The sequence below is a fragment of the Salmo salar genome, chromosome ssa28, assembly GCF_905237065.1.
Source record: "Salmo salar chromosome ssa28, Ssal_v3.1, whole genome shotgun sequence".
Classification (NCBI taxonomy): Eukaryota; Metazoa; Chordata; class Actinopteri; order Salmoniformes; family Salmonidae; genus Salmo; species Salmo salar.
The window spans coordinates 2,922,965-2,947,552 of record NC_059469.1 but is presented as its reverse complement, the minus strand read 5'-3'; the positions used below and the strand labels follow the sequence as shown (position 1 = coordinate 2,947,552).

General features: G+C 42.9%; 3 protein-coding genes and 1 non-coding gene across 7 annotated transcripts; 2 read left to right on the top strand and 2 right to left on the bottom strand.

The window, feature by feature from the left end:
- The first annotated feature begins 999 nt into the window (after window positions 1–999).
- LOC106589324 (gamma-crystallin M2) lies at window positions 1,000–5,281 on the top strand. Its single transcript, XM_014179133.2, has 3 exons — window positions 1,000–1,059; window positions 4,310–4,552; window positions 4,955–5,281. The coding sequence occupies exons 1-3, from the start codon at window positions 1,006–1,008 to the stop codon at window positions 5,228–5,230; spliced, it is 573 nt and encodes a 190-aa protein (XP_014034608.1). The 5' UTR covers window positions 1,000–1,005; the 3' UTR covers window positions 5,231–5,281.
- A 448-nt stretch (window positions 5,282–5,729) lies between these two features.
- Window positions 5,730–9,137, top strand: LOC106589323 (gamma-crystallin M2-like). The gene is made up of 3 exons (XM_014179132.2): window positions 5,730–5,954; window positions 7,927–8,169; window positions 8,516–9,137. Exons 1-3 carry the CDS (start codon window positions 5,946–5,948, stop codon window positions 8,789–8,791), a joined length of 528 nt encoding a protein of 175 aa, XP_014034607.1. The 5' UTR covers window positions 5,730–5,945; the 3' UTR covers window positions 8,792–9,137.
- A 2,349-nt stretch (window positions 9,138–11,486) lies between these two features.
- Window positions 11,487–21,562, bottom strand: LOC106589322 (delta-1-pyrroline-5-carboxylate synthase). Of its 4 annotated transcripts, none has more exons than XM_014179130.2 (18): window positions 21,378–21,562; window positions 20,500–20,625; window positions 19,462–19,613; window positions 19,145–19,294; window positions 18,798–18,902; window positions 18,531–18,689; window positions 17,878–17,968; window positions 17,141–17,265; window positions 16,742–16,886; window positions 16,442–16,515; window positions 16,253–16,352; window positions 15,800–16,020; window positions 15,550–15,687; window positions 15,058–15,253; window positions 14,834–14,955; window positions 13,622–13,808; window positions 12,937–13,032; window positions 11,487–12,857 (listed from the first exon to the last, which is right to left on the bottom strand). In XM_014179130.2, the coding sequence occupies exons 2-18, from the start codon at window positions 20,597–20,599 to the stop codon at window positions 12,652–12,654; spliced, it is 2,367 nt and encodes a 788-aa protein (XP_014034605.1). In that variant the 5' UTR covers window positions 20,600–20,625; window positions 21,378–21,562; the 3' UTR covers window positions 11,487–12,651. The 4 variants fall into 4 exon arrangements, with proteins under 4 accessions (XP_014034605.1, XP_014034604.1, XP_014034606.1 ...); XM_014179129.2 differs by lacking the exon at window positions 21,378–21,562 and adding an exon at window positions 20,877–21,326; XM_014179131.2 differs by lacking the exon at window positions 21,378–21,562 and adding an exon at window positions 20,877–21,326 and having other exon boundaries at window positions 18,537–18,689.
- LOC123731490 (small nucleolar RNA SNORA15) lies at window positions 15,325–15,455 on the bottom strand. The gene has a single exon (XR_006762643.1). It is a non-coding gene; the product is annotated as a small nucleolar RNA SNORA15 (small nucleolar RNA).
- Window positions 21,563–24,588: the final 3,026 nt, after the last annotated feature.

Here is a 24,588-nt window from a genome sequence, read left to right as displayed (position 1 = left end):
AAGCATTGTCTTTCTGCAGAGTTGAAGCAGAAAGAAGCATACAATTTTAGAGAGAGGACATGGGCTCTTTATCCTCATGAAAGGTTAAAGGATGAGACTGACCTTTCTAGCATCAGCTGGGCTTTGGGAACAGAACACACAAGGGCAACTCTTTCTGGCTTTTCCCCTTCCGCTCTGGGGTATGTTTTACAAGCCAAAGACAGAAGTCCAAAGCACTATTGCTTTTCACATAGACTCAGACACACAACTATGCCCTCCTTTTGACACACACACACACACACACACACACACACACACACACACACACACACACACACACACACACACACACACACACACACACACACACACACACACACACACACACACACACACACACACACACACACACACCACAGTTATCTGTACATGGCATCATAGTAGGTCTGCAGGCTATGGAAGCAAAAAGAGAACATATCACTCTAGATTACATCAACACAAGAGCTTGATTCAATCAATACCATCAGAATCACTTACACACACACAGGTCTATGAACAGAACACAACCAAGACTTTGTGACCTGCGATCAGGGAAAGGGAAAACATGAACCCACACTGAAATAAACTCTGATAAACCATTTGCATTTTCATAACATTCTATTATCAACGTTCAATAATCTTTTTCATATCAACCCCACATATTTGTGGAAGATATGGCTTTGTTTTGTTTACTAGAGAGTGCATGAACCGTCTCACCTCCTGTAAATGTTAAATATTCTGTTGTTCACACTACATACCTAAAGGCCTTTTGTGGGATGTTTCAATGGGTGCATCACTAGGCCATGGCTGAACAAGGGTCTGTGTACAGAAAACATAGAATGGGGCAGCCATAGGGGGTGGATGTTATATATTGTATAGGTAAACTAGCACTTGCGGGAAAAAGATTAGCCTATGGTTTGAGAGACAATGGGAATGGTCAGTGACGCAACAGAGCACTCTTGTCAGTAGAAGAGTATAAAAGGCCCTATGACCCTGTTGAAGGCTACGGTGCCAACATCAAGCCCTCCAACCATGGGAAAGGTATGAGCGAACACACATTTCGGTTACTTGTTTGATGACTGCTGATAAAATTATGTAGAGCAACAAATGCTATTAAGGCGTATAGTGAAGCGATTTGGCAAGTAAGCTACGCATACAGTTTATGAAGCTGTCAAAGATTTGTCAAAGATTTCAGTCGTGGAACTAATACCAGTACATGAAAGGACTTGATGCGAGGGACTATCTATACTCCATAGGATAAACCAGGAACCCAAAGAAAAGGTCAATTAATTTTAAGGATCGGGAAAAAGGGAACAGGTAACCTCTTTTGATAATGAGGGTAGTTAAGAAGGATCGGACCCTTTTTTTCAATTTTCGCCTAAAATGACATACCCAAATCTAACTGCCTGTAGCTTAGGACCTGAAGCAAGGGTATGCATATTATTGATACCATTTGAAAGGAAACACTTTGAAGTTTGTGGAAATATGAAATTAATGTAGGAGAATATAACACATTATATCTAGTAAAAGATAATACAAAACAAAAAAACATGCATTTTCAGAAAAAATAATTGTTCTGTCATCTTTGAAATGCAAGAGAAATGCCATAATATCCCTTACATCGCGTGCGCGAGCATTGCAAAATAAATTTTGAAATCTATATTATTTTATTACTGCACCCACACTGCTCGCGTGTGCCAACGAACGTCTGCGTTGTCAAGGGCTAAAATAGAAGTCAGTTCTATTTCTGACGCAGATCGCGCTGCAAGGCCTGCCTCTCCCATCTCCTCATTGGTTTATAGAAGCAGGTACCCATGTGCCATCTCCTCATTGCTTATACCCACGTGGGTGACTGAAAGACGAACGAGGTCGGGGGCGGTAATGCACCTAATTGATGAAAGTTGACAATCGCAATTTAAAGTCAAGAGAAGAAAAAGCCTAGGAGGAGAGATGACTAGAAACGATGCAGTTGACCATTTTATGTGTGGATTAATTGTCAGAGTAGAGGACCTTGTGCATTTCAGGTAAAATAACAACTCAATGTTTATATCCCAGGACAAATTAGCTAGCAACAGCAAGCTAGCTAAATAGGACAAATTAGCTAGCAAGTGCAAGCTAACTAGCTAAATTGCCATAAAGGTTTAATGCTTTTCAACCTGTCCCCAAATTAATGTAATTGGTTCAGAGTTTGTTTTGATATTTTAACCTGCGTGTCGTGATCGCATTTAGTGTGGGGGGGGACAAAATAAATGTATGCACGATGGCGCACGCGTGCAGCCGGTTTGGGTTCCGTGTTAGGGGTTTAGGTGCAATTTAGATTTCGGCCACTAGATGGCAGCAGTGTGCGTGCAAAGTTTTAGACTGATCCAGTGAAGCATTGCAGTACTGCACAATATTTTCTAAATCTGCCAAATTGGTCAATTGATTCATTTTCAAGTATAGAGAACATACAAAAATGATATGGTACAAAGTTTAAGTGTACACACTCCCAGGAATGTCCTACATGATGGATAATTAGCTTACCTACAGAAAAAACACTAACCTTCACACATCTAAATGGCTGGGCAGGGTGGGTGTGGGGCTAGAGACAGCAGGGGTTCAAACTGTAGAACCCAGTTCCTACATTTGAATATAAAAATTGATTTTATCAAACAAAACTATGCTACCTTTTATCTCTGGGACCCTCAGGATGACAAATCAGAGCAAGATTACTGAATGTAAGTACATTTACCGTCAGAGGTGAATGTATCAAACCAGTTGCCGTGATTAAATGTTTTGGTTGTTCTGCACTCTCCTCAAACGACAGCATGGCAATTTTGTCACTGTAATAACTACTGTGGACAGTGCAGTTAGATTAACAAGAATGTAAGCTTTCTGCCCATATAAGACATGTCTATGTTCTGGAAAGTTTGCTGTTACTTACAACGTCATTCTTGTCACATTAGCGCATGTTAGAAACAACTGTCCCAGTATAGGGACACTGATCCCGTAGATCCTTAGATGCACTCCAGGAGCACAACACATTCGTAACATATGTTACAAATCCAATTTGTGCAATATCACAGGAATTGTAAAATTCGTATATCATACGAAGCATTTTGTAACATATTACACAAAATGAATGACGTAGTACACAATTGTATGGCGTAGTACACAAAAAAACAGGGACCCTACCTTTTTTGGCTCAAGAGCATCACTTTCAAAACTACTGGCTGAAATTATACAAAAGTTTGAGAGTGCATCTTTAAAATATTAATGGAGAAAAAACTGCTCTCAAATCTCTGATTTGGGGCCCTAACCTATGGAGACCATACTAGTACTAGTATAGTAATGTTGGTTTCTAATTTAAACTCAACTGTTGTGCCTTGCATTAACTTTCTCAAAAGTTCAAATAAAGTTGTCTGCGTCACTTACATATTTTACAGAATATATAAAAGGTGCAGTGAAATGTGTTCCCTATTGGCCGATCAACACCACATCCATGAATACTGCTTTCAGTCAAGTCATTCGCCTTTTACTATCGTCATCCTTGACTCAGTCTACCGTAAATTCCGGACGATAAGCCGCAACTTTTTTCCCAGGCTTTGAACCTCGTGGCTTAAACAATGACGCGGCTAATATATGGATTTTTCCCGCTTTCAAATAATAAAAAAAAATATATATACACATTCTGTGACATGCTCAGTTTTTTGGCGGCATGAAGCTTTCAGTAGACCAATGAAATTGCCGAACGGGTTAAGGTCAAACAGCTTTTTTGTTTACTGTTTAGATTAAATCGAGCGCTCTCAAACTTCCCATCATTCTGATTACGGTAGTCATTTTGTCACCCTCATCATGGCAAAGACACGGAGAAATGCATATGATGCAGCTTTCAAGTTGAAGGCGATTGATCTGGCTGTTGGAAAAGGAAATAGAGCTGCTGCACGGGAGCTTGGTCTTAATGAGTCGATGATAAGACGTTGGAAACAGCAGCGTGAGGAATTGACTCAGTGCAAAAAGACAACTAAAGCTTACTGCAAATTTTTTATTTTTTGTTACAAGCCGTGTTTCGTTAAAGCCTATTTATTTTTGTTACAAGCCGTGTTTCGTTAAAGCCTGTGTAAAGTTCATTTGGTTCAATGTACCGGTAGGCACCTGCGGCTTATAGACATGTGCGGCTTATTTATGTTCAAAATAATATATTTTTTTAAATTCAGTGGGTGCGGCTTATATTCAGGTGCGCTTAATAGTCTGGAAATTACAGTAAATAACTCTATATATAAACAATTTTATACATTTCTGTTCTCCATAGATAATTTTTTACGAAGGCCACAACTTCCAGGGCCGCCACTATGAGTGCAACAACGATTGTGCCGACACCTTCAGGCACTTCAACTCCTGTAACTCTATCAGGGTGACCGGCGGTCACTGGGTGGCCTACGAGAAGCCCAACTTCAATGGCTACCAGTACATCCTGAACCAGGGCGAGTACCCAGACTACCACCACTGGATGGGCTTCAACAACTGCATCCGTTCCTGCCAGATGTTCCCCCCCGTAAGTCAATCAAACTGATAGGGTTAACCCTGCCACACATCAAACAGTGCTTTAGAAATCAGCATCAATCACCAGCCCCTTGATGTCATTGATAGATAAGGAGAGGAGTCAAAGCATGAAAGTCTCCGTGGCGAAGTCCACAAGGAGATCCAGTCATTTTTTAAAGGAATGGGCTCCACCCCCCCCCCCCAAAGACTTTTATTCATTGTCATTCCATTCATCATCGCTCAGTGTTTTTGGCAGTTAAGAAAAAATATATTATGCTGCTGTTTTGAACAGTTTGACTGAAAATCTGTAGAAATGTATGTATGTTTACCTCTGCTTAGATCACCCAGTGTACAAAACTCTACTACTCCCTTCTTGTCCTCTCTATCCCCTCCGTTCTGTCTCTTCCGCCAACAGTACAGAGGAGCCTACAGGATGAGGATCTACAACAGGCCTGAGATGTCTGGTCACATGATGGAGTTCATGGACGACTGCCCCAATGTGTACGAGCGTTTCCGCCACCGTGACATCTTCTCCTCCAATGTCATGGAAGGTTACTGGGTGTTCTATGAGCACCCCAACTACAGGGGTCGTCAGTACTTCCTCCGCCCCGGCGAGTACAGGGCTTGCAGCGATTGGGGCTGCCACAACCCCATGGTGGGCTCCTTCAGGAGAATGAGGAGTGGCCTGTGAGCTTCTCACCTCTGGACTGTAACAAAGTGATTAAACGTGCTGGTTTTTAAACATGGCTTCTCTGTGTGGTTTTCTTTCTATCTCAAATCATTGGAAAAACCAATAGCAATGTTACCTTGTGTGTTAATAATTAAGTGTCAGCAATTGCCAAGTTTTGGATAAACTGTGTGGTTATTAGACAGGGAAATTAGATGCCCTAAAAGTTGGCTGCACCCTCATTAAAGGTTTTCTGCACAAATCAGTTGTGAACAAGCATGTCATAAGCACAACCAAATTACCATACAAAATATACTGTTAAGTATATTATTGATTAACTAACTGATTGACTGAATTAACTGCAAATCAGAAACTCATTGCAACACGTTCAAATCTATTCAAAAGCTGTTTAGGAGGCCATAGTCATTTTCAACCTCTGTCTGTCTATACATTGCTAGCCTCCATGCCAATAAAGGCAGATGTGGCAACTCTTATTGTGGGACTTTGGGAAAGTGCAGTTATAGTATTTTCCAGAGAGAGAGAGAGAGAGAGCTCTTTTGACAGAGACAAAGAGCTGCTGCTGTGGGCCAGTCCTATAGTTTTCTGTAGTCTGTAGAGCACATTGTGCTGACGCGACAAAGCTTTGTGCCACATTTTCAAAGCCCTGATCCCTGCAGTGTCTATAAAGAGGTCCAGTAACGCTCACTACCCAGTCCGGGCCGAACTAAATACAGTCACAATGGGAAAGGTAAGTATGAACACACTATGCGTTTCACAGGGAAATACAGGAATGAGGCTCATTTAACTATTTTCTATGATAAACACCATCAGAATACATGTTTCATATTTGGATTTGCCAGATACTATTATAAATAACTAATTAGCTTGCAATTCATGCAGAAATTAATGGCCATTAATGATAATGGATGGGGATTTTAGGAGATGTTGAATAGAATGTTTCAAAGGCTCAAAGCTCATGTGCAAGTATGAGTGGACAGGACAAAGGAGGGCCGCACAAATGCCTCAAAGGCAGCAATGTCAAATGGCACACCATCCCCCACATAATGCATTTTTTAGCCAGGACAAAAGACCTAAGAATATCATTATCAATCATTATTAATAATAATCAACTATATGGGCAAAATAGTGTTTGTTTACTTGGTTGAATCATAACGTTACTGGGGTGAGAGTTGGCACACCTGATTTCTGTTTCTGCTAATTGCACACTGCGGCCTAGCTCTCGAAAACCCTTCTCCGTCAGTAGGGTTTTCAGCCGTTACATTTGCCCAACGTTGGCACCATGTCAACTTCAATTCCGACGTTGTTTAGCGTTTAGAAACGTCAATAATCATCGCTTTCAAACCTTTTCGAAATATATATGCTGCCATGCCCCTTATCGTTCACATCTGCGAGAAATAATTTTCTAATAATAAAGATAGACTCACTGTAGCAGTTTAGCACAGATCCACAAGGTGTGTGCGCCTCCAGTTGACGAACTACAATTCCTCCCAAGTTACACTTACGTGAAATAGACACTTTTCCATACTGAAGTGACTTTTTCGTAGCAGGTTAGGAGACTGAGGTTAAGGTTAGGAAAATGACTTTGAATCAAAGTGGCGTGAAAAGAGCGTGTCCCTTACACACAGGTGTTCGGAGCACGCTAGATAGCTAATTAGCTCTCTTTTCCGTAAACAAGGTGTGTAGTAATTTATTCTTTTTTGTATCATTATTTCTAACTGATATGAAAGATATATTCCTTATGTTTCCAAAACCGTACCACAAGTGACGCGTTTTAACGTTCAGAATGAGCGTCGGGGAACTTAACAAAACTCCCCCAACCAGAAGATAATATATTCAATAGGCGCTTAAGCAGTTAGCGTCTATGAATGGGTTAACTGTGGCCCGATAAAACATATACATGTTGCAACACATTAAGTAGATTATAATTGTATTTTAAAATTAACACTTTTGGTACGTTCACATTTTGTAAATTAACAGATTAATTTAATTCACATTTAGACCTATGTGGACTTCAATACATGCTAGGCGCCTACTTGTGTAAGTAGCGTGTCTTTTTACATTTTACAAACGTTTTTCACTTGTTCAGTTATACAGTTAAACTTAAAGGAAAACCCCATGGTATTTGTTTCATTAGCCCATTGTTGACATAGTCCCAAAATGTTTTGCTTGTCAGCAATCAAATTTTCCAGATGTATAACGAAACCAGAAGACGGAAGTCATTTGCTCCTCTTGTCGAGTTGTTTTGCTTGCTTTCTGTTGACTTTAAAAATTATTTTACTAAATTGCTGGCATACTTTCTAGCCTTTCAAAACAATGAACATCAAATGGGTCACGTGGTGATGAGCAGCATCACCTGTGACAGGTGAAGTGCGTGCAACAATGAAGTATCACCTGTGGGCAGGGCTTGGGGCCTCAGGGATGTGTGGTTTTTGGGAGATGAAAATGTGAAGTGGATAATTTATTACTGGTCCAATAACACTCTCTTCTTAGTCACATGTACTAAACATATATATTATGATGATAAGCTTGGTTTATTTCAATCATACATCATAAATTGTGTATATTGGATTGCAGTTAATGATAAAAATCATTTGAATGAAAATGGAATTCTGTTTTTATTCTGTGATATGTTGTAAAACATTTCCTCAATATGTGTTATCATGCATGTATCATTTTAAGTTTCCATCTCTCTCTTCTAGATAATCTTCTACGAGGATAAGAACTTCCAGGGCCGGCACTATGAGTGCAGCAGCGACTGTGCTGAGATGCACAACCACTTCAGCCGCTGTAACTCCATAAAGGTGGAAAGTGGCTGTTGGGTGGCCTACGAGAAGCCCAACTACACTGGCTACCAATACATGCTGAACAAGGGCGAGTACCCCGACTACCAGCGATGGGCTGGCTTCAACGACTGCATCCGCTCCTGCCGTATGGTGCCCCCTGTGAGTGTACTACATCAGGTGTCCTCAGTCCCACATAGTTTTCAGTCCCTTGAGTTGAGGGCCGCAGTGTCTACAGATTTTTTCTATCTTAGCATTTACTGTCATTGCTTGGGTCGAGAATCTTACCGACATTTGGCTGAGGCTATGACAAATAGATTCACAAATGCCACCCTATTTTGAACCCCTTGTTTTAAAACACATGGTACATTTCTTCTTCACAAACTTTATGGTTGAAGTTATGTTTCATTCTCTTTATGGAACATTTACCTTACCATTATTGTTTGTCAAGTCAACAGTATAATTTACTATATCCATTCTCCATTTCGTCTGTCTTCTTCTTTCCCAGTATCATGGAAACTACAGGATGAAGATCTACGAGCGCTCTGACTTCGGGGGTCAGAACATGGAGGTGATGGAGGACTGCCCCGACCTTCACGAGCGCTTCCACAGCCGAGACATCTCCTCCGCCAACGTCATGGAGGGTTACTGGATCCTCCACGAGCACCCCCACTACAGGGGTCGTCAGTACTTCCTTCGTCCTGGCGAGTACAGGAGGCACAGCGAGTGGGGAAGCTCCAGCCCCACCATCGGCTCCCTGAGACGGGTCACCGAGACCCCCTGAAGGTCAACTGAGACCCCCTCATCCTCCCTTAATGCAACCCTATTATAAATCCTGTACTGTACCCCTACCCTTTATTGCTAGCACTGTTTGACTGTTGTGTATCTACTGTGGTCTTCTGACCCTGAAATCACATTAACGTGATTGGGGGTTTTGGACCAGTTGGTGTTGGGTCTTTGCTGCTTTGCTTAGACTGGGAAAGTAGACCTCGGGGCCCAGGCAATGCTCGTATGGTAACAGTGATGGACTCTCTGGCTTTTGTTGTTACAGAGCAGAATGATGTGCTTTGCCAGCCCTCAACCTCCTGTTCTATTAGAAGCAAAATAAATGAAAACTTGATCAAAGTCAACCAAAGGGCCTTTTTTTGTTATTAACCTCTACAACATCGGTGTCCCTAAACCGGGACAGTTGTTGCTCAATATGCGATAATGTGACTAGAAAACGTTGTAAACAACAGCAAACTTTCCGGGACATAGACATGTCTTATATGGGCAGAGAGCTTCAATTCTTATTAATCTAACTGCAGTGTCCAATTTACAGTAGCTATTACAGCCAAAAAAGACCATGCTATTGTTTGAGGATAGTGAACAACAACAAAACACAACAAAACACAATCAAATGGTTTGATAGATTCACCTCTGAAGGTCCCAGAGATAAAATGTAGTTTTGTTAGAATTTTTTTTTTAATATTCAAATGTAGGAACTGGGTTCTACAGTTTGACCCCACCTCTGTCTCTGGCTCCACACCCAATTCGGCACATTTGGGCAAACTCCTGGCAGATATTGTGTAGCGATGTAATTGTTCACTGAAACTTTTCACACACTGATCTCATCTTGTGGACAACATCTAAATGACACCTAGGATCCTATCTCAATGTATGGCTTTCATTTTGCATTTCAAAGATGATGGAACAAATATATAGAAAACGCATGTTTTTTTTTGTTTGTATTATCTTTTACCAGATCTAATGTGTTCTCCTACATTAATTTCACATTTCCACAAACTTCAAAGTGTTTCCTTTCAAATGGTATCAATAATATGCATATCCTTGCTTCAGGTCCTAAGCTACAGGCAGTTAGATTTGGTTATGTCATTTTAGGCGAAAATTGAGAAAAGGGTCCGATCCTTCTAAACTACCCTCATTATCAAGAGGTTACAGGAACACACTTTTATGCATACTTTTGTTAACGGTAATTCTTTGGAGTTTCAAACATTAGCCATGGAGTTGGATAGCCACAGAGGGAAATTCACCAAGGTCCAACTCGACCAGTTTCTGCAGACTGATATGAGATCTCCCCCCCCCCCATACACAAAGCAAAATGATCATGGAAACTGATATTATTCTTTGAAGACGGTTATTAAAGAACAAAAAAAAAGGCTATATGAGGATAGTCTTGTAGGAGTTTTTATGAGATCACATGGGGCCGAGCAGGCGCTTGGGGTCCATGAAAGAAGCCCGTATTAGACCCACATCACAGGGATAGCGCCAACTCAAAGAGGAAGAGTCAAAGTGTCCTGGTACTAGCCCCGAGCATCAAGCCCTCTCAGAACCAAAAAAACAAAACCACGTTTGCATCCCTGCTCATGCATTTTTCATCAGCCAGAGATACGAAACCCTTTCAGAAATAAATATCAATTATTGAAATTGTTAATTAGACGCCCATAATTGGCAAAGATACACATGAATAAATAACTTTGACCGTTAATTATTGATTAAAAAAAATGTGAAGCTCAGCAGGGAACACTTTTGAGAGTCTCTTAAGATCAAGCAAAATAAGAAATATGAGTTTTGGCCTTGAGTAATGTTCAATTAAAGGACTGTTGACTTTGCTGTAAAAGTCCAGTCATTTGCCCTGCGTCCTCTGATATATGTGGACTCCAATCCCCACGGTCATCAGTGTGTCAACAGTGTGCAACATGGGATTTGGCTCTGCCTAAACGGAGAAACGTCAGAGAAAAGATGACAGGAGATTCACAGGGTGCTTGACGTCTGTCGTAAATGGAAGTTCATGTCGGAGGATATGATGCAGTGATCTCAATCTAGTATCAGCCATGTACATTATGTACTGTATGTGTTCCAGTATATTTACCTCTTTATGGTAATGAAATAAACACGTATAGGAACCTACTAGGCCAAAAGCTACATGATCTCTCATCGAATAGGCCTAAAGCTGCATGATCCCTCAATTGGCCATTCTAGACCAGCTTAATATTCAACATCCATGTATCAGACTCTCTACCTCTGCAAGTCATTCTTCGCATTACAAATATCAAGCTCCTTCCAAAGAAAGAGTACAAAAACAGTGAGATCTGAGTAGACCCTGTCTATTCTTCATCTATGAACCCTTTGTATTTGTGATGGGAGGCTGATTGAAGGGTAAGTAGTGCATTTTGGAGGATGAATTCTTTATCTGCGAGTAGAAAAATCACAGAAGAATATACTCTGTGATTCCATTATTAGTCTCAGTTCTTTCCCGCTTTCTTTCCTGATAGCTGGATAATTAAACCTCTATAGTATTGTCTTCAATCTTCCATGCCCCACTTACAGCAAAGTCCTATTCCCAGATGAGAACCATTAAAAAGTATTTTTAGACGTTTGTTTTCAGATCAGTATGACTTCTTTGGTGCTAATTTGTTATTTGTGGAAGTAGAAAGAGTGGTGGTATGCATGTAAAATCCCATACAAAATAAATCCAATTCATATTCAACAAAAACTTTTATTCTACAATACGGTCTATGAATTACAAAAAACCTGAACTGATCTGTAGAGTGCGTTACTTGACATCAGATATAAAGCTCATAGGCTGGAATGTTACAACGGCACTGTATCTTAAGGCAGTAGTCCCTTGGATGAGATGGGAAGCAGCTTGTCAATTACTGCTCTTGTGTTTGACAGAGGCTCTGGGCACTGTAAATTCCACATTAATAGACAGCATGAAAAAAGCAGGAGAATAAATCATTTGCATTCAAAAGAAGAACATAAAGTCTTATACATAAAATCTAACTTGAAGGCTTACGAATCAGATCGGGTCAATTTCTTATTCATCAATCTCATATTTTTATGACAAAAGACATTTAAGACTTAAATATTGTTTATCCAGTGGTTCATCACTAGTCATTTAACCGCATATAAATAAGGATTGCAGTAGTAATGTTAACAGCAATTCATACAATTTTTGGCCATGAAGACCTATACTTCAAGCACTATATAAAAATGACACATCAGTACCTTTCCCAAATTAGGTTTAGTCTTAAACCTAGCATAAAAACTGGTTTGGTTGTGCAATTGTATCACTTCTAATTAGAGTAAATGTAAACGTTAGTCTCTTGTGTGAGACCAAATCAATACTTTCAGGGTAAGGGTCTGACCTGATTGAGCAGCCACTCATAAGTGTACAGCACAACAGACCAATCAAAAGGAACTAAAACCAAGAGGGGAAACCTCTTGATAGTGATAATAACGCTGATGTAAAATAGCTTAAGCAACAATTCCCATTAGGTGTGTGTCCTGGAGAGCGTATAGGTAACTAACTCATCCCTATTGTGTATAATATTTTCTAGACCGATTAAGGCCTGAACCAAGGATGTGAGACCTTCTACAGTCCAACAGGGTCAATGTTACCTATAATGAGTGGATTCACTGCTTGGTCACAGGTAGGTCCCATGAACAAGCAGTGACTGGAATACTGAGTGAGGTAAACCCCGCAATTAAACGTTTGAGAGCAGAGGTAGATTTAAAATCGATGTAAACTCTGATCCAGACTGAATGAATAAGACAATGAGAGTGTTTTTTTTTGGTACCAGGGGATTGCTTTGCTCTCGGGGAAGTGGTTGAGCGTGTCTCTTATTCGGAGGTCCTCTGTCAGTCCTCACGCTGGGCAGCCATCTGTCTGGGCTGTGGCTGTGTGACTGGCAGGTTCTCGTGGAGGTACTTCAAGGTGCCGTGTTCAGAAAAGTCCGCTGCAGTGTGACCGTCTCCTCTCAGAACCCACTTGGTGGTGAGGAGACCCTCAAGACCCACAGGGCCCCGGGCATGGATACGAGCTGTACTGATGCCCACCTCAGCACCTAGAGGGAGTGAGACAGGGAGTGAGTGAGATAGTTGAACAGGAAGTCAGTGATACATTTTTTTTTAAACGATGCATACCCAGTCCGAAGCGGTATCCATCTGCGAATCGTGAACTGGCGTTCCAAAACACACAAGCACTGTCCAGCTGCTGCAGGAACTGCTCCGCTGTGTCCTCTGTAAGAATCATCATCACAGCTACCATCATTGTCATCATCTCTCATCATCTCTCAGCTATATTTCCTCTATTACACACAACGGATCATTCAATTTAGATCGACATATTATACAATCTGTGGCCACTAGATGGTAGAACAAAGACAGAAAATGCTCTGTCCTCTGCACGGAACCAACTAGAAATCCATCTATAATTCAACCCATCTTAGATATTGTCAGTAAAGTACTCCATCAAAATGTATTATAAAACTTGAGGGGAGAATAACATTCAAGAAGAATATCAATCATATCACTACATATAAATTAATAACAAAGATCCCTTCGCAAAACCTATTTTACATTCAAATCAGTTCTGTCCTCTTCAAAGTAGTCTCATGGGGAGGTTTTACACGAAGCCAAAAAAATGCTGTCATTACTTATTAGAGAAAGAGAGGAAGAAAGGGACAAGGGGGGAAAAGAGACGGACAGGTCTCTCTTGAAAGAGAGATTTTGTCTCTCTCACCCAGACTAACTTGGGTGAATCAAGGTGAAGACAAAAGAAAGAGAGAAACTTCTCACAACTATTACATAGCCAGACAGTCATAGCTACCGTTTTCAGTAACAATGACGTCGGTGTGGGAGCTGCCATATCTGTGGATATGGTCTATAGCCTCCTGCATGCTGTCCACCACCTCGATGCAGCACTCCAGATCCCCGTATTCTGTCCTCAGAGACTTGACCTCCGATGGGCTAAAGGTCAGGTAGGAGGCGAACCTGGGGCCAGCGTGGATCTTCACCTAAAAGGGTCACATTGGGAAGGGGGTTATCATTACATTCGGCGATCGGTCAATTAATCAAATCGGGGAGTTTGCGTGGATCTAGGGTTGCAAAGGGAGGGTATATTACCGGTAACTTTTAAGTTTACCAGTAAACTACACAGAATTTTCACAACTGACAAAGATAATAAAATAAGATTACTTTAAATTAACAAAAGAATAGAACGACAAAGCTGTAAAACATGACTAAATATAGCCCATCAACTTAGTGAATACCATTGGTGTTTAATATGAGGGTTTCAGCATGAAATATCCTTTATATTTTAACATGCTTTAATTGATTTTACGATGTCAATATGTCTGTTGTAAATGTTTAGACGCCAAACCGTTGGCAGTTGTGAAAAGTCAGTAGTTGGAAGAGTTGCAGAAATAATTGCAAATGATGTCATTGTTGATGAGATTCTTTTTTCATTAATCAGGCTATTTTCTCTTTAACCATATGATCTATCTGCTAGAGAGACTCTTAGGCAATATGGACACAGTTATACAGATCAATAAAAAAAAAATGAGTATTTTATATGAATAGATTTTTTTTTCAAAGTTAAGATTATAAATTACCAAAGTTTCCATAGATTGCCATAGATAGATCTGTCATAGCGAATCACAACAAACATTTTTAGTGATAGTTGGAAGTAATTCTGTTATGATTATCATCAATTGGATTGTAAAATGTTCATTTTTGTGAATTGGGTTTTAGCATAAACCGTTAACAATGAGCCATGAAAAACGCAGTTAATCAACATGTGTAAACCCATCCACCTCAGTGAAAGAAAATAAATATTTGATTTGAAGTTGTAGTCAAATGTAACCAACCATTCCACCAAACAAGCAGCCAGTCGGTCATTACTGTGTCTTATTTAGCCAAGTGATTTGAACCTGTATTTAAGAGGAGATGAAGAGGAGGATAATATCACTTGTTTATGTCAATGTGTCTGTAACTGCGTATTTGAGTGTGTGTGTGTGTGTGTGTGTGTGTGTGGTCTTACCCGTTCGGTGCGGAGCATGTCTATGATCTGGTCAAACAGAGTGGTCCTGAGGATATCCCTGTGCACCAACAGCGTTTCCATAGCATTGCAGGCCGCAGGGTAGTCACATTTAGAGTCTCTGACTGGAGAGAGAAAACGTCAATCAATCACGCCTTCTCCTTCATTGGTAGTAAATGAAAATGTGTGTGTGTGACAGGTGTGTCTGCGTGTATTGTCCCACTGACCGATCTTGATGACCTTGTCGATGGTGGCCTCCGAGTCAACGTAGACGTGGCAGATGCCCTCACTGTGGCCCAGCACTGGGATGCTCTTGGCTGCTCTCTGGATGTTCCTGACCAGCTGAGACGAGCCTCGCGGGATGATCAGGTCTATCATCTTATCTAGTCTGCACAGGTCCTCCACCTCCTCACGGGTATTCACCTGGGACACGCAAAATAAACCCTACTGCATTCTGGGATTTCTTTTTTCTGTAGGGGGAATACACTGTGCTACATTGATTTCAATTCTCCGCTGAGTACGTACAGGATAGCACTCACCTTAGGAAAGGAGGAATGAAAGGATTCTTTTGGATGGTGTCTGACTATATTTACTACTGGCAGAATAACACAGAATTTGCCCATACCTAGTGTTCTACGATTTCAGTATAAATTATGGTATTTAAATATCTTCCATGATGTTTTTCTTAAATGGGCTGTTTTTTTCCCAGCTATGATTACCAGCTGTACAGCCTCTTTGACCCCATGGATGTCCAGTGCTTCCTGGGTCAGCTCATGTAAGACGCGGTTGGTGTTGGCTGCTTCCTTACCCCCCTTCGCCAGCAGAGCATTACCGCTGGCTATGGCTAGAGCTGATACCTACACACAAATGAGAACAATAGCCTTTTACCCACAGAATTGCATAACCACCAGCACGAACACCATCTTACCAAAAGATAGACGAGCCCAAACGCACACACAAACCCATTACCTGCGGTAAGCAGTCGGGGCGGGCCTCGAAGATGACCAGCAGTACTCCTATGGGCACAGTGATCTGCTCCAGCTCTAAGTTGTGGGCTACTCTGGTCCTACGCAGCACTCTGCCCACGCTGTCCTGAGAAGCCACGGCTATCTGTCTCAGCCCAATAGCCAGGCTATTTAGCTTGGCCGGGGACAGGCTCAGACGATTGAGCAGGGCTGACGACAACTGGCCTGATAGGGGGATGGAGAACACAAAGAAATTAGATGTAGTTGAAAACCCCTGACTATCCCTTCAACTACTCAAGCGCTGCTCTTATACACCTTCAAATGCAACAGCACCCTCAAATATCATAGTCACACAACGGGATGTTGGTGAGTAAAACGTCCCTACGAGTAGGACCTGTTTTGACAAATACCATCGATTCAATCAGAGAGATAAGACGGACGTGACGGGAATAGTCACCCGCATTGGCTGCTAGGTCCATGTCCGTCTTGTTGGCAGCAAGGATCTCCTCCTTCTTCTCAACCAGCAGGTCTGCCAGGTGACAGATGATCGCGCCTCTCTGGGGTGGGAACGATTCATTAAAGATTTAACTAACTGCAGACACACATGGGATCACGTATACTGTATAACTGTGTATGAGTGTCTGACCTGGTCCGGGTGCAGGGCTGCCAGGGTTCTGCCGGAGTTTCGGGCCATCTCAGTCTGCTGCTCCACAGTGGGGCCTGGAGATGGTCACGTTACCGCGGATGAGCACAGACGACAGATACAAAACAGCAAAAGGGACCATTGGACATCAACACGCGTGATCATAATCCTAATCGTCTTCATTAGAAGAACTACAATCACCATGATCCTCACCATTATGCTCATTGTTGTCATAATCATCATCATTCTAATAACCTTCATCGTCGGTGTCCGTCCCAAAGAGATGACCCCGGTAGAACTCACCGGCAGGTTTGACCTCGGAGAAGAAGGTGCCCACTTTCTTGCCCTCCACGATGTCAGTGATCACGTGACCCGTCACCTTGGGGTGGGTGCCGTTGGCGATGACTACTGACGTGCCCCCCTGTAAGGCCCACAGGGCAGCCTTTACCTGGGGGTAGAGGTGGGAATACACGTAGGCTTTTTGAATTCCCCACTTGTTTCTCCAGTAAGGATTTGGCCCCCAATGGAAAGACTTGCACTGAGGGTTGATGCCAAATATCACTCTGACACACAGAGCTCCAAAGTCTGTAACTAATTACGAAGACTTTCTTAAAACCTGATTACAGATGTGTAGTCCTCAACTCTTACATGTAGTGAACGACACAGTTTTCATTTCTAATCTACGCTTGTCTTTGTAATTACCTTTGCCTCCATGCCTCCTAAACCCACCCTGGATTTTGTCCCATAGGTGATCGACTGCTGGTCACCAGGGTAGAAGATGTCAATGAGTTTGGCGTCATCCGATCCAGGAGGGCTGTCGTACAGTCCTACAAGAGATAGGAGGTAACTATGTTTACATGATTGTTTCCTTTGGTGCTAGCCTAACATGCACAAAGATTACCTCCCTGTCCAATCCATCAGTGAATGCCAAATACAACCAGGGTCGTGTTTATTATGGTACATAACGGAAGACATTTAAAAAAAGGTTCCGACAGAAAACAAAAATGAGTATTTCCTATTGTACAAGTCCAGGTAGTCACGGCCAGTTTAAGTCCGTTTTCTTCCATTCAGTGCCGAGTGAACACAACCAAAAAGACCTGAGGGGTATACCCACGAAGTAGGATGAACAACCAGAAATAACTACTGATTTCTGGTTCATTAAGAAAGCTAAACTTGGATACGTGTTTTTAGTTGAGTCAATAAGACCATGCCCATTTTAAAGCTTACTGTATCTTAAAAAAAAAAAAAAGTAAAGTTATTTCATAATATTTAGGCAAGTTAGCTGGCTAACTCCTTGATCCTACTTTGCAGTATACCCCTCTGTAGTTCCCCCTCTTACAGTAATGCTCCTAAATTACCGCGTATTGTTTTGAGCCAGAGTGCAGGCAGATGGCGCGTTACCTAATGGGTGTTAATGTGTTGCTGTGTGAGCAATCTACCTTCCACGTCAGAGAGAGCGATGAGCAGGTCTGCCTTCATCTCCACAGCCAGGCGTGCAGCCAGACTGTCATTGTCCTTTATACTGATGACCTAACGTGGAGGAAAACACACCGACTTAGTCTCACAGAAAGACATCGAAATTGACGGGGTAAAAGTAATAGAGTGTTGTGTCAGTCGAAATTGAGGTCAGCGTAAAAGAAAACGTGTCATTGAAATCCAAGCATTTTATTATAAAGTGAAGCACCGCTAGATTGGCTATCGTTGATATTGGCTTTCCTACTGTGTGGGTTAGCAAAGCTACTGGCACTACAAACTTTAGTTGTTTAGTACTAGTGTGTTTTTCTTGCTCGTTCCGCCTAAGCTTACGGAAGGAGAAAAGAAGCATGCGTCTACCTCCAGGAGTGAGACCAGACAGCCACGCTTTTAGGTCCAGTCGGCTACCATATAGAAGGGAATTACCTTCTCCCATCTCCCCAGCCCTCCCTGCACGCACATCCTTTGGGGGGAGGAAAGGAGGAGTAGCGGGCAGGTAGAGCGAGCCGGTGAAGAGTACCAGCCGTATGGTAGTATGCTAGCTGCTAACACTACACCGCTATACACACCCCTCGCCCCTGTCCTGCCCTCTCCGGACCCCCCTGTGCTCTGTACCCACGTTTACCCCCTGGAGGTCGCTGTTGGGCTCAGGCGGGGGCACCACGGCGTCGTTGGTGTTGATGATTGGCACAATGTTCATGCGGAGCAGCTCCTGTAATGTGCTGTTTAGGTTCTGCCGCTTCTGGTCGTCATGGAAGTCCAAGTTGGTGACCAGGACCTGGGATTAAATCAGAGCAAATCCTGTTTCGATTCAATACAACTTTATTGAGAGGTAATTGTGCTGGGTAACAGTGTGAATTCAAATACATAGAGAAAGTGTGCATACCTGTGCAGTGCATGTGCTGTACTGCGTGAACATGGCCTCATACAGGGCCATCAGGCCACTCTGTCCGGCTGCCGCACAGGCCCGCGCCTCCAGAACTGGTACTGACTGAAACCCGACAGATAGATTGAGAGAGAGAGGAACGATATGAATAGATTTTTTTATAATAAAGTTGATTTCACCATATTTTGGAGCAGTTTGTATAAGATTTGGGCCCGTGTCCACAGTCTCTCAGAAAGGAGTGCTAATCTTTCCATGTAAGCTTATTCATTATGATCAAAAAGGCAAAAACTGATCCTAGATCAGCACTCCTTTTCAGAGGCTTTGTGGATAATGGGCATTGGTCTCACCATGTCTTTGAGCTGGTTCTGTCCAGAGTGCAGGGCCTGTCTGACACTTTGGGACAGCAGGATCTCGTGCCTCAGTCTCTGCTTGCCGAAGGCCACCGCCCCGCTGGTGACGATCATCATCTCTCTGCCCTGGTTCTGTAGCATGGCCACCTGCAACACAAACTATCTCAGTGACCCACATTTAAAGCCTCTCAAGTAGCCTTGCAACAACGAATAAACTACAGTAAGCAGACAACTGTTAAAATACAAGCTTTAAGTCATGTCTTGAGTGAAGGTCCTGTTCCCCCGTCAGCCTTTTTACCTTTGACCTTCCTCACCTGCTCCACAACGGAGGCCAGTCTTCCCAGCGCCAGGCCGCACTCGTCACCCCGGGTTACCACGGCGCTTCCCAGTTTGACCACAATCCTCTTGGCCTGGCGGAGCTCCCCACGATGAGCAAAGGAGTTACCGTTGGCACGCGCCAGGGACACTGAAAGAATACAAGTTACTACCCTGCCTTACGGTGGTGCCAATCTGAAGCACTGGTCGAGCGCTTTATAAAATGTATCCTTATTGCTTCCCTTGGTTAACTTGAGGCAATGTTCATAAACACTGTGCCTAACCAGCATTAGCGCACACACACATCAGTACATCTCCTACCAGTAAGATCATGTGGTAAGTGTGTGTGTGCCGGGTTCGGTTTTGTTCCATCATTGATTATATAAAGAGTTAGACAAACAGAGCAGCCAGGACCCCCTCACCCCCCTCCTAAATTCCCTGGTATCCACGGAGATGAAAAACACAGGGTGCAAACTGCCACATCAGCACAGCAACCCGGCAAAGCCATCGCTGACTGCACACATCTCTCCACTAAAGTGCAGTCAACCGCGTGTGTGAGTGAGTGTGAGAGTCAAAGTCTGGGGTAACAGAAACGAAGAGAGAGGATGGCCAGAAAGGGATATGCCTCCATTATCTTGATGCAATCAATCTTGTTTATCCTGCACCAGGAGGATAAACAAGCATGCACAGGTATGCAAGATGATAGCATTAAACGATTAGGACTTGATCAATTTAGGGAACTAGGCTATCCTTCTTGCTTGAGAGAAGAAACCAAACAAATACATCACTGACTTGTGGTCCCATATTAAGGCTTACATATGCTATGCAGTTATCATGCCATTACTAAAATCCCAAGCTACAGAAACGATTGAAATTGAAAAATCACTGGAATAATAACCTACTATTTTCTAAATGTATCCTACATAGATATCTATACCGCTCCTCAATGACTGGAGTAGCCTACTGTATGTATGCATGTAGGCCTGTATTATGTGTGTGGGTATGTGAATGTATGCATGTTTGCCAGTCCCACTTGCCTTGTGTCAGTGGTTTAGCAAGACGAGGGCAGATGATGGTGCTTTTAGTCCTAGGGCCCAAGGGGAGCCCAGCGCACAGAGACAGCCTCTGTAGCAGCATGGTCAACTGACCCGCACTTCCAACAGCTAGAGAGGAGAGAGAATCATTTAATCACTATCAAATCTTCAATGTTCCATGTTCTCATTTCTTGAACTTGAAGAATTCAAATCACAGCTCAACATTTAAAAGTTCCAAAAGGATGACATTTTATTGTAGGCCGTCATTGTAAATAAGAATTTGTTCTTAACTGACTTGCATAATTAAATAAAAGGTTTTTATAGATAGAATGGCATAAGGTCAGTATTTTTGCATGTGGATAAAGAACAGAAAAACTCACAGTAATACTTGCTTATCCTCCAAGTCCTGTGTGTCTGTTATGCAGCCACGTCTATCAAGCCCATCTCGTTTAAAAAAGGACTACTCTCCAACCTTTCTATTCCACATTCCGTACAGTATAAACAAGGCCTGCCCTCAACCAATAGGAGAGCTGAAGCCAGTCTAAATCACAGAAACTCCTCCCTTTCATGTGCTTTTCTGTTGCTGATGAAACTATCCCTGCCCCTTGCAGGATCACTTATTATGTCCCCCTTATTGGGGAAAAAAAGGCAGAGCAACTCATGTCGGTCTCTTCTCAAGAATGACAGATGATATGTTTTGTTTGAACTATCACCCACTCAAAGCTGTCATTGTCAACAACTTGTCACTGAGCAGCTCAAGGCAGACTGATCTGTATCATGCTCGGACAGCAGAGGCTCCGGCACCACCACATGGCTGTTCCAGCATTAGCTAGCTACTTACTATACAGGTCAGGTGGCTATGTGTGCGTTCACTCACTCACCACCAGAATTCGTTGCAAATTCTTGCAAAACTTCACCCGCGACAACACACTCAGACGTTACCGTATGTGCGCAGTGATTTAGTTCATTGAAATTACAGGTGTTCTCTTCTCTTTCGGGCCGTGATAGAGAGGGAAGCGATGACAGTTGGGCGGGGGGTAAACAGAACGAATAGCTGGGCGTAAACGGAAGTTACAGAGCCATACACCTAGCGCAGTGATTGGTCAGGAATCAGCTGTAGGCAACGACTGGGCGCGTTCCAGGTTATCTTAATTTTAACCACCATCCCCTCACACCTCACACGTTTTAATTTTTACCCTAGCACTACACAGCTGTTTCAATTAACCAACTCATCATCAAGCTTTGATTATTTGAACCAAATCAAATTGTATTAATCACATGCGCCGAATACAGCAGGTGTAGACCTTACAGTGAAATGCTTACTTACAAGTCACTAACCAACAATGCAGTTTAAAAAAAATCAAAAATAAATAAAAGTAACAAGTAGATAAAGAGCAACAGTAAAATAACAATAGCGAGACTATATACAGGGGGTACCGGTACAGAGTCAATGTGCAGGGGCACCGGTTGGTCAAGGTAATATGTACATGTAGGTAGAATTATTAAAGTGACTATGCATAGATAATAAAAGAGAGTAGCAGTGGTGTAAAAGAGGTGGGGGGGGGCAATGCAAATAGTCTGGGTAGCCATTTCGTTAGATGTTCAGGAGTCTTATAGCTTGGGGGTAGAAGCTGTTTAGAAGCCTCTTGGACCTAGACGTGGTGCTCCGGTACTGCTTGCCGTGCTGTAGCAGAAAGAACAGTCTGACTAGGGTGACTGGAGTCTGACCATTTTTAGGGCCTTCCTCTGACACCGCCTGGTATACAGGTCCTGGATGGCAAGGAGGCTTGGCCCCGGTGATGTATTGAGCCGTACGCACTGTAGTGCCTTGCGGTCGGAGGCCGAGCAGTTGCCATACGAGGCAGTGATGCAACCAGTCAGGATGCTCTCGATGGTGCAGATGTAGAACCTTTTGAGAATCTGAGGACCCATGCCAAATCTTTTCAGTCTCCTGAGGGGGAATAGGTTTTGTCGTGCCCTCTTCACGACTGTCTTGGTGTGCTTGGACTATGTTAGTTTGTTGGTGATGTGGACACCAAGGAACTTGAAGCTCTCAACCTCCTCCACTACAGCCCCATCGATGAGAATGGGGGTGTGCCTGGTCCTCCTTTTCCTGTAGTCCACAATCATCTCCTTTGTCTTGATAACGTTGAGGGAAATGTTGTTGTCCTGGCACCACACGGCGGCAGGTCTCTGACCTCCTCCCTATAGGCTGTCTCATCATTGTCAGTGATCAGGCCTACAACTGTTGTGTCATCAGCAAACTTAATGATGGTGTTGGAGTCGTGCCTGGCCGTACAGTCATGAGTGAACAGGGAGTACAGGAAGAGACTGAGCACGCACCCCTGAGGGGCCCCGTGTTGAGGATCAGCGTGGCAGATGTGTTGTTACCTACCCTTACCACCTGGGGGCAGCTCGTCAGGAAGTCCAGGATCCAGTTGCAGAGGGAGGTGTTTAGTCCCAGGGTCCTTAGCTTATTGATGATCTTTGAGGGCACTGTGGTGTTGAACACTGAGCTGTAGTCAATGAACAGCATTCTCACATAGGTGTTCCTTTTGTCCAGGTGGGAAAGGGCAGTGTGGAGTGCAATAGAGATTGCATCATCTGTGGATCTGTTAGGGCGGTATGCAGATTGAAGTGGGTCTAGGGTTTCTGGTATAATGGTGTTGATGTGAGCCATGACCAGCCTTTCAAAGCACTTCATGGCTACAGACGTGAATGCTACGGATCCACGTCCTCGGTGCACTTATTGATGAAGCCAATGGTGTATTCCTCAATGCCATTGGAAGAATCCTGGAACATATTCCAGTCTGTGCTACCAAAACAGTCCTGTATCTTGGCATCTGCTTCATCTGACCACTTTTTTATTGACCGAGTCATTGATGCTTCCTGCTTTAATCTTTGCTTGTAAGCAAGAACCAGGAGGATAGAATTATGGTCAGATTTGCCAAATGGAGGGCGAGGGAGAGCTATGTACGTGTCTCTGTGTGGAGTAAAGGTAGTCTTGAGATTTTTTTCCCCTCTGGTTGCACATTTAACATGCTGATATACATTTGGTAAAACAGATATGTTTCCCTGCAGTCCCCCGGCCAGTAGGAGCACCACCTCTGGATGAGTATTTTCCTGTTTGCTTATGGCGAAATAAAGCTCATTGAGCGCAGTCTTGGTGCCAGCATCGGTCTGTGGTGGTATGTAGACAGCTACGAAAAATACAGATGAAAACTCTAGGTAGATAGTGTGATCTACAGCTTATCATGAGATACTCTACCTCAGGTGAGAAAAACCTTGACTTCCTTAGATATCGTGCACCAGCCGTTGTTTACATATATGCATATTCTGCCACCCCTTGTCTTACCAGATGCGGCTGTTCTATCCTGCCGATACAGAGTATAACCAGCCAGCTGTATGTTGATAATGTCTTCGTTCAGCCATGACTCCATGAAGCATACCGTTTTTAATGTCCTGTTGGTAGTTTAATCTTCCTTGTAGGTCGTCAATTTTATTTTCCAATGATTGCACGTTAGCTAGAAGAATTGAAGGCAGTGGGAGTTTATTCGATCGCCTACAAATTCTCAGAAGGCAGCCGACCTCTGTCCTCTTTTTCCTCTGTCATCTCTTCACGCAAATGACAGGGATTTGGGCCTGTCCCCGGGAAAGCAGTATGTCGTTCACGTCGGACTCGTTAAAGGAAAAAAAGCTTCTGCCAGTTCGTGGTGAGTAATCGCTGTTCTGATGTCCAGAAGTTCTTCTCTGTCATAAGAGACGGTAGCAGCAACATTATGTACAAAATAATAATTTAAAAAAAAGTTACGAACAACGCAAAAAAACGAACATAAAACCCAATCGGTTAGGAGCATGTAAAACGTCAACCATCTTCTCTGGAACATCTAGGGTGGAATCAGCTGTGCATTGCTAGGGCAAAAAACAAAAGTTGCACTCAGGGAGGGGCCCAGGACCGAGTTTGGGCAACCCTGAGCTACACTATTGACAAAGATATTTAGCAATCATTTTATTTTATTGATGTTTCTGAGAAGTCAATTCTCCAGAGTTGTGTGCAGCGCGACTGATGTAAACACGACCCTGGAACAGGCC

What these genes read in the sequence shown, in the direction of transcription:
- LOC106589323 (XM_014179132.2), top strand. An exon ending in CCTGCCGTATGGTGCCCCCT is followed by an intron (nt 8,170 to 8,515) that starts GTGAGTGTACTA and finishes CTTCTTTCCCAG; the next exon opens with TATCATGGAAACTACAGGAT.
- LOC106589324 (XM_014179133.2), top strand. Translation starts at nt 1,006, where the DNA reads ATGACCCTGTTGAAGGCTACGGTGCCAACATCAAGCCCTCCAACCATG. An exon ending in GCCCTCCAACCATGGGAAAG is followed by an intron (nt 1,060 to 4,309) that starts GTATGAGCGAAC and finishes TGTTCTCCATAG; the next exon opens with ATAATTTTTTACGAAGGCCA. An exon ending in CCTGCCAGATGTTCCCCCCC is followed by an intron (nt 4,553 to 4,954) that starts GTAAGTCAATCA and finishes TTCCGCCAACAG; the next exon opens with TACAGAGGAGCCTACAGGAT.
- LOC106589322 (XM_014179130.2), bottom strand. Translation starts at nt 20,599, where the DNA reads ATGCTGCTACAGAGGCTGTCTCTGTGCGCTGGGCTCCCCTTGGGCCCT. An exon ending in CAGCCCTGCACCCGGACCAG is followed by an intron (nt 16,353 to 16,441) that starts GTCAGACACTCA and finishes TTCCCACCCCAG; the next exon opens with AGAGGCGCGATCATCTGTCA. An exon ending in CGTCATTGTTACTGAAAACG is followed by an intron (nt 13,033 to 13,621) that starts GTAGCTATGACT and finishes TGATTCTTACAG; the next exon opens with AGGACACAGCGGAGCAGTTC.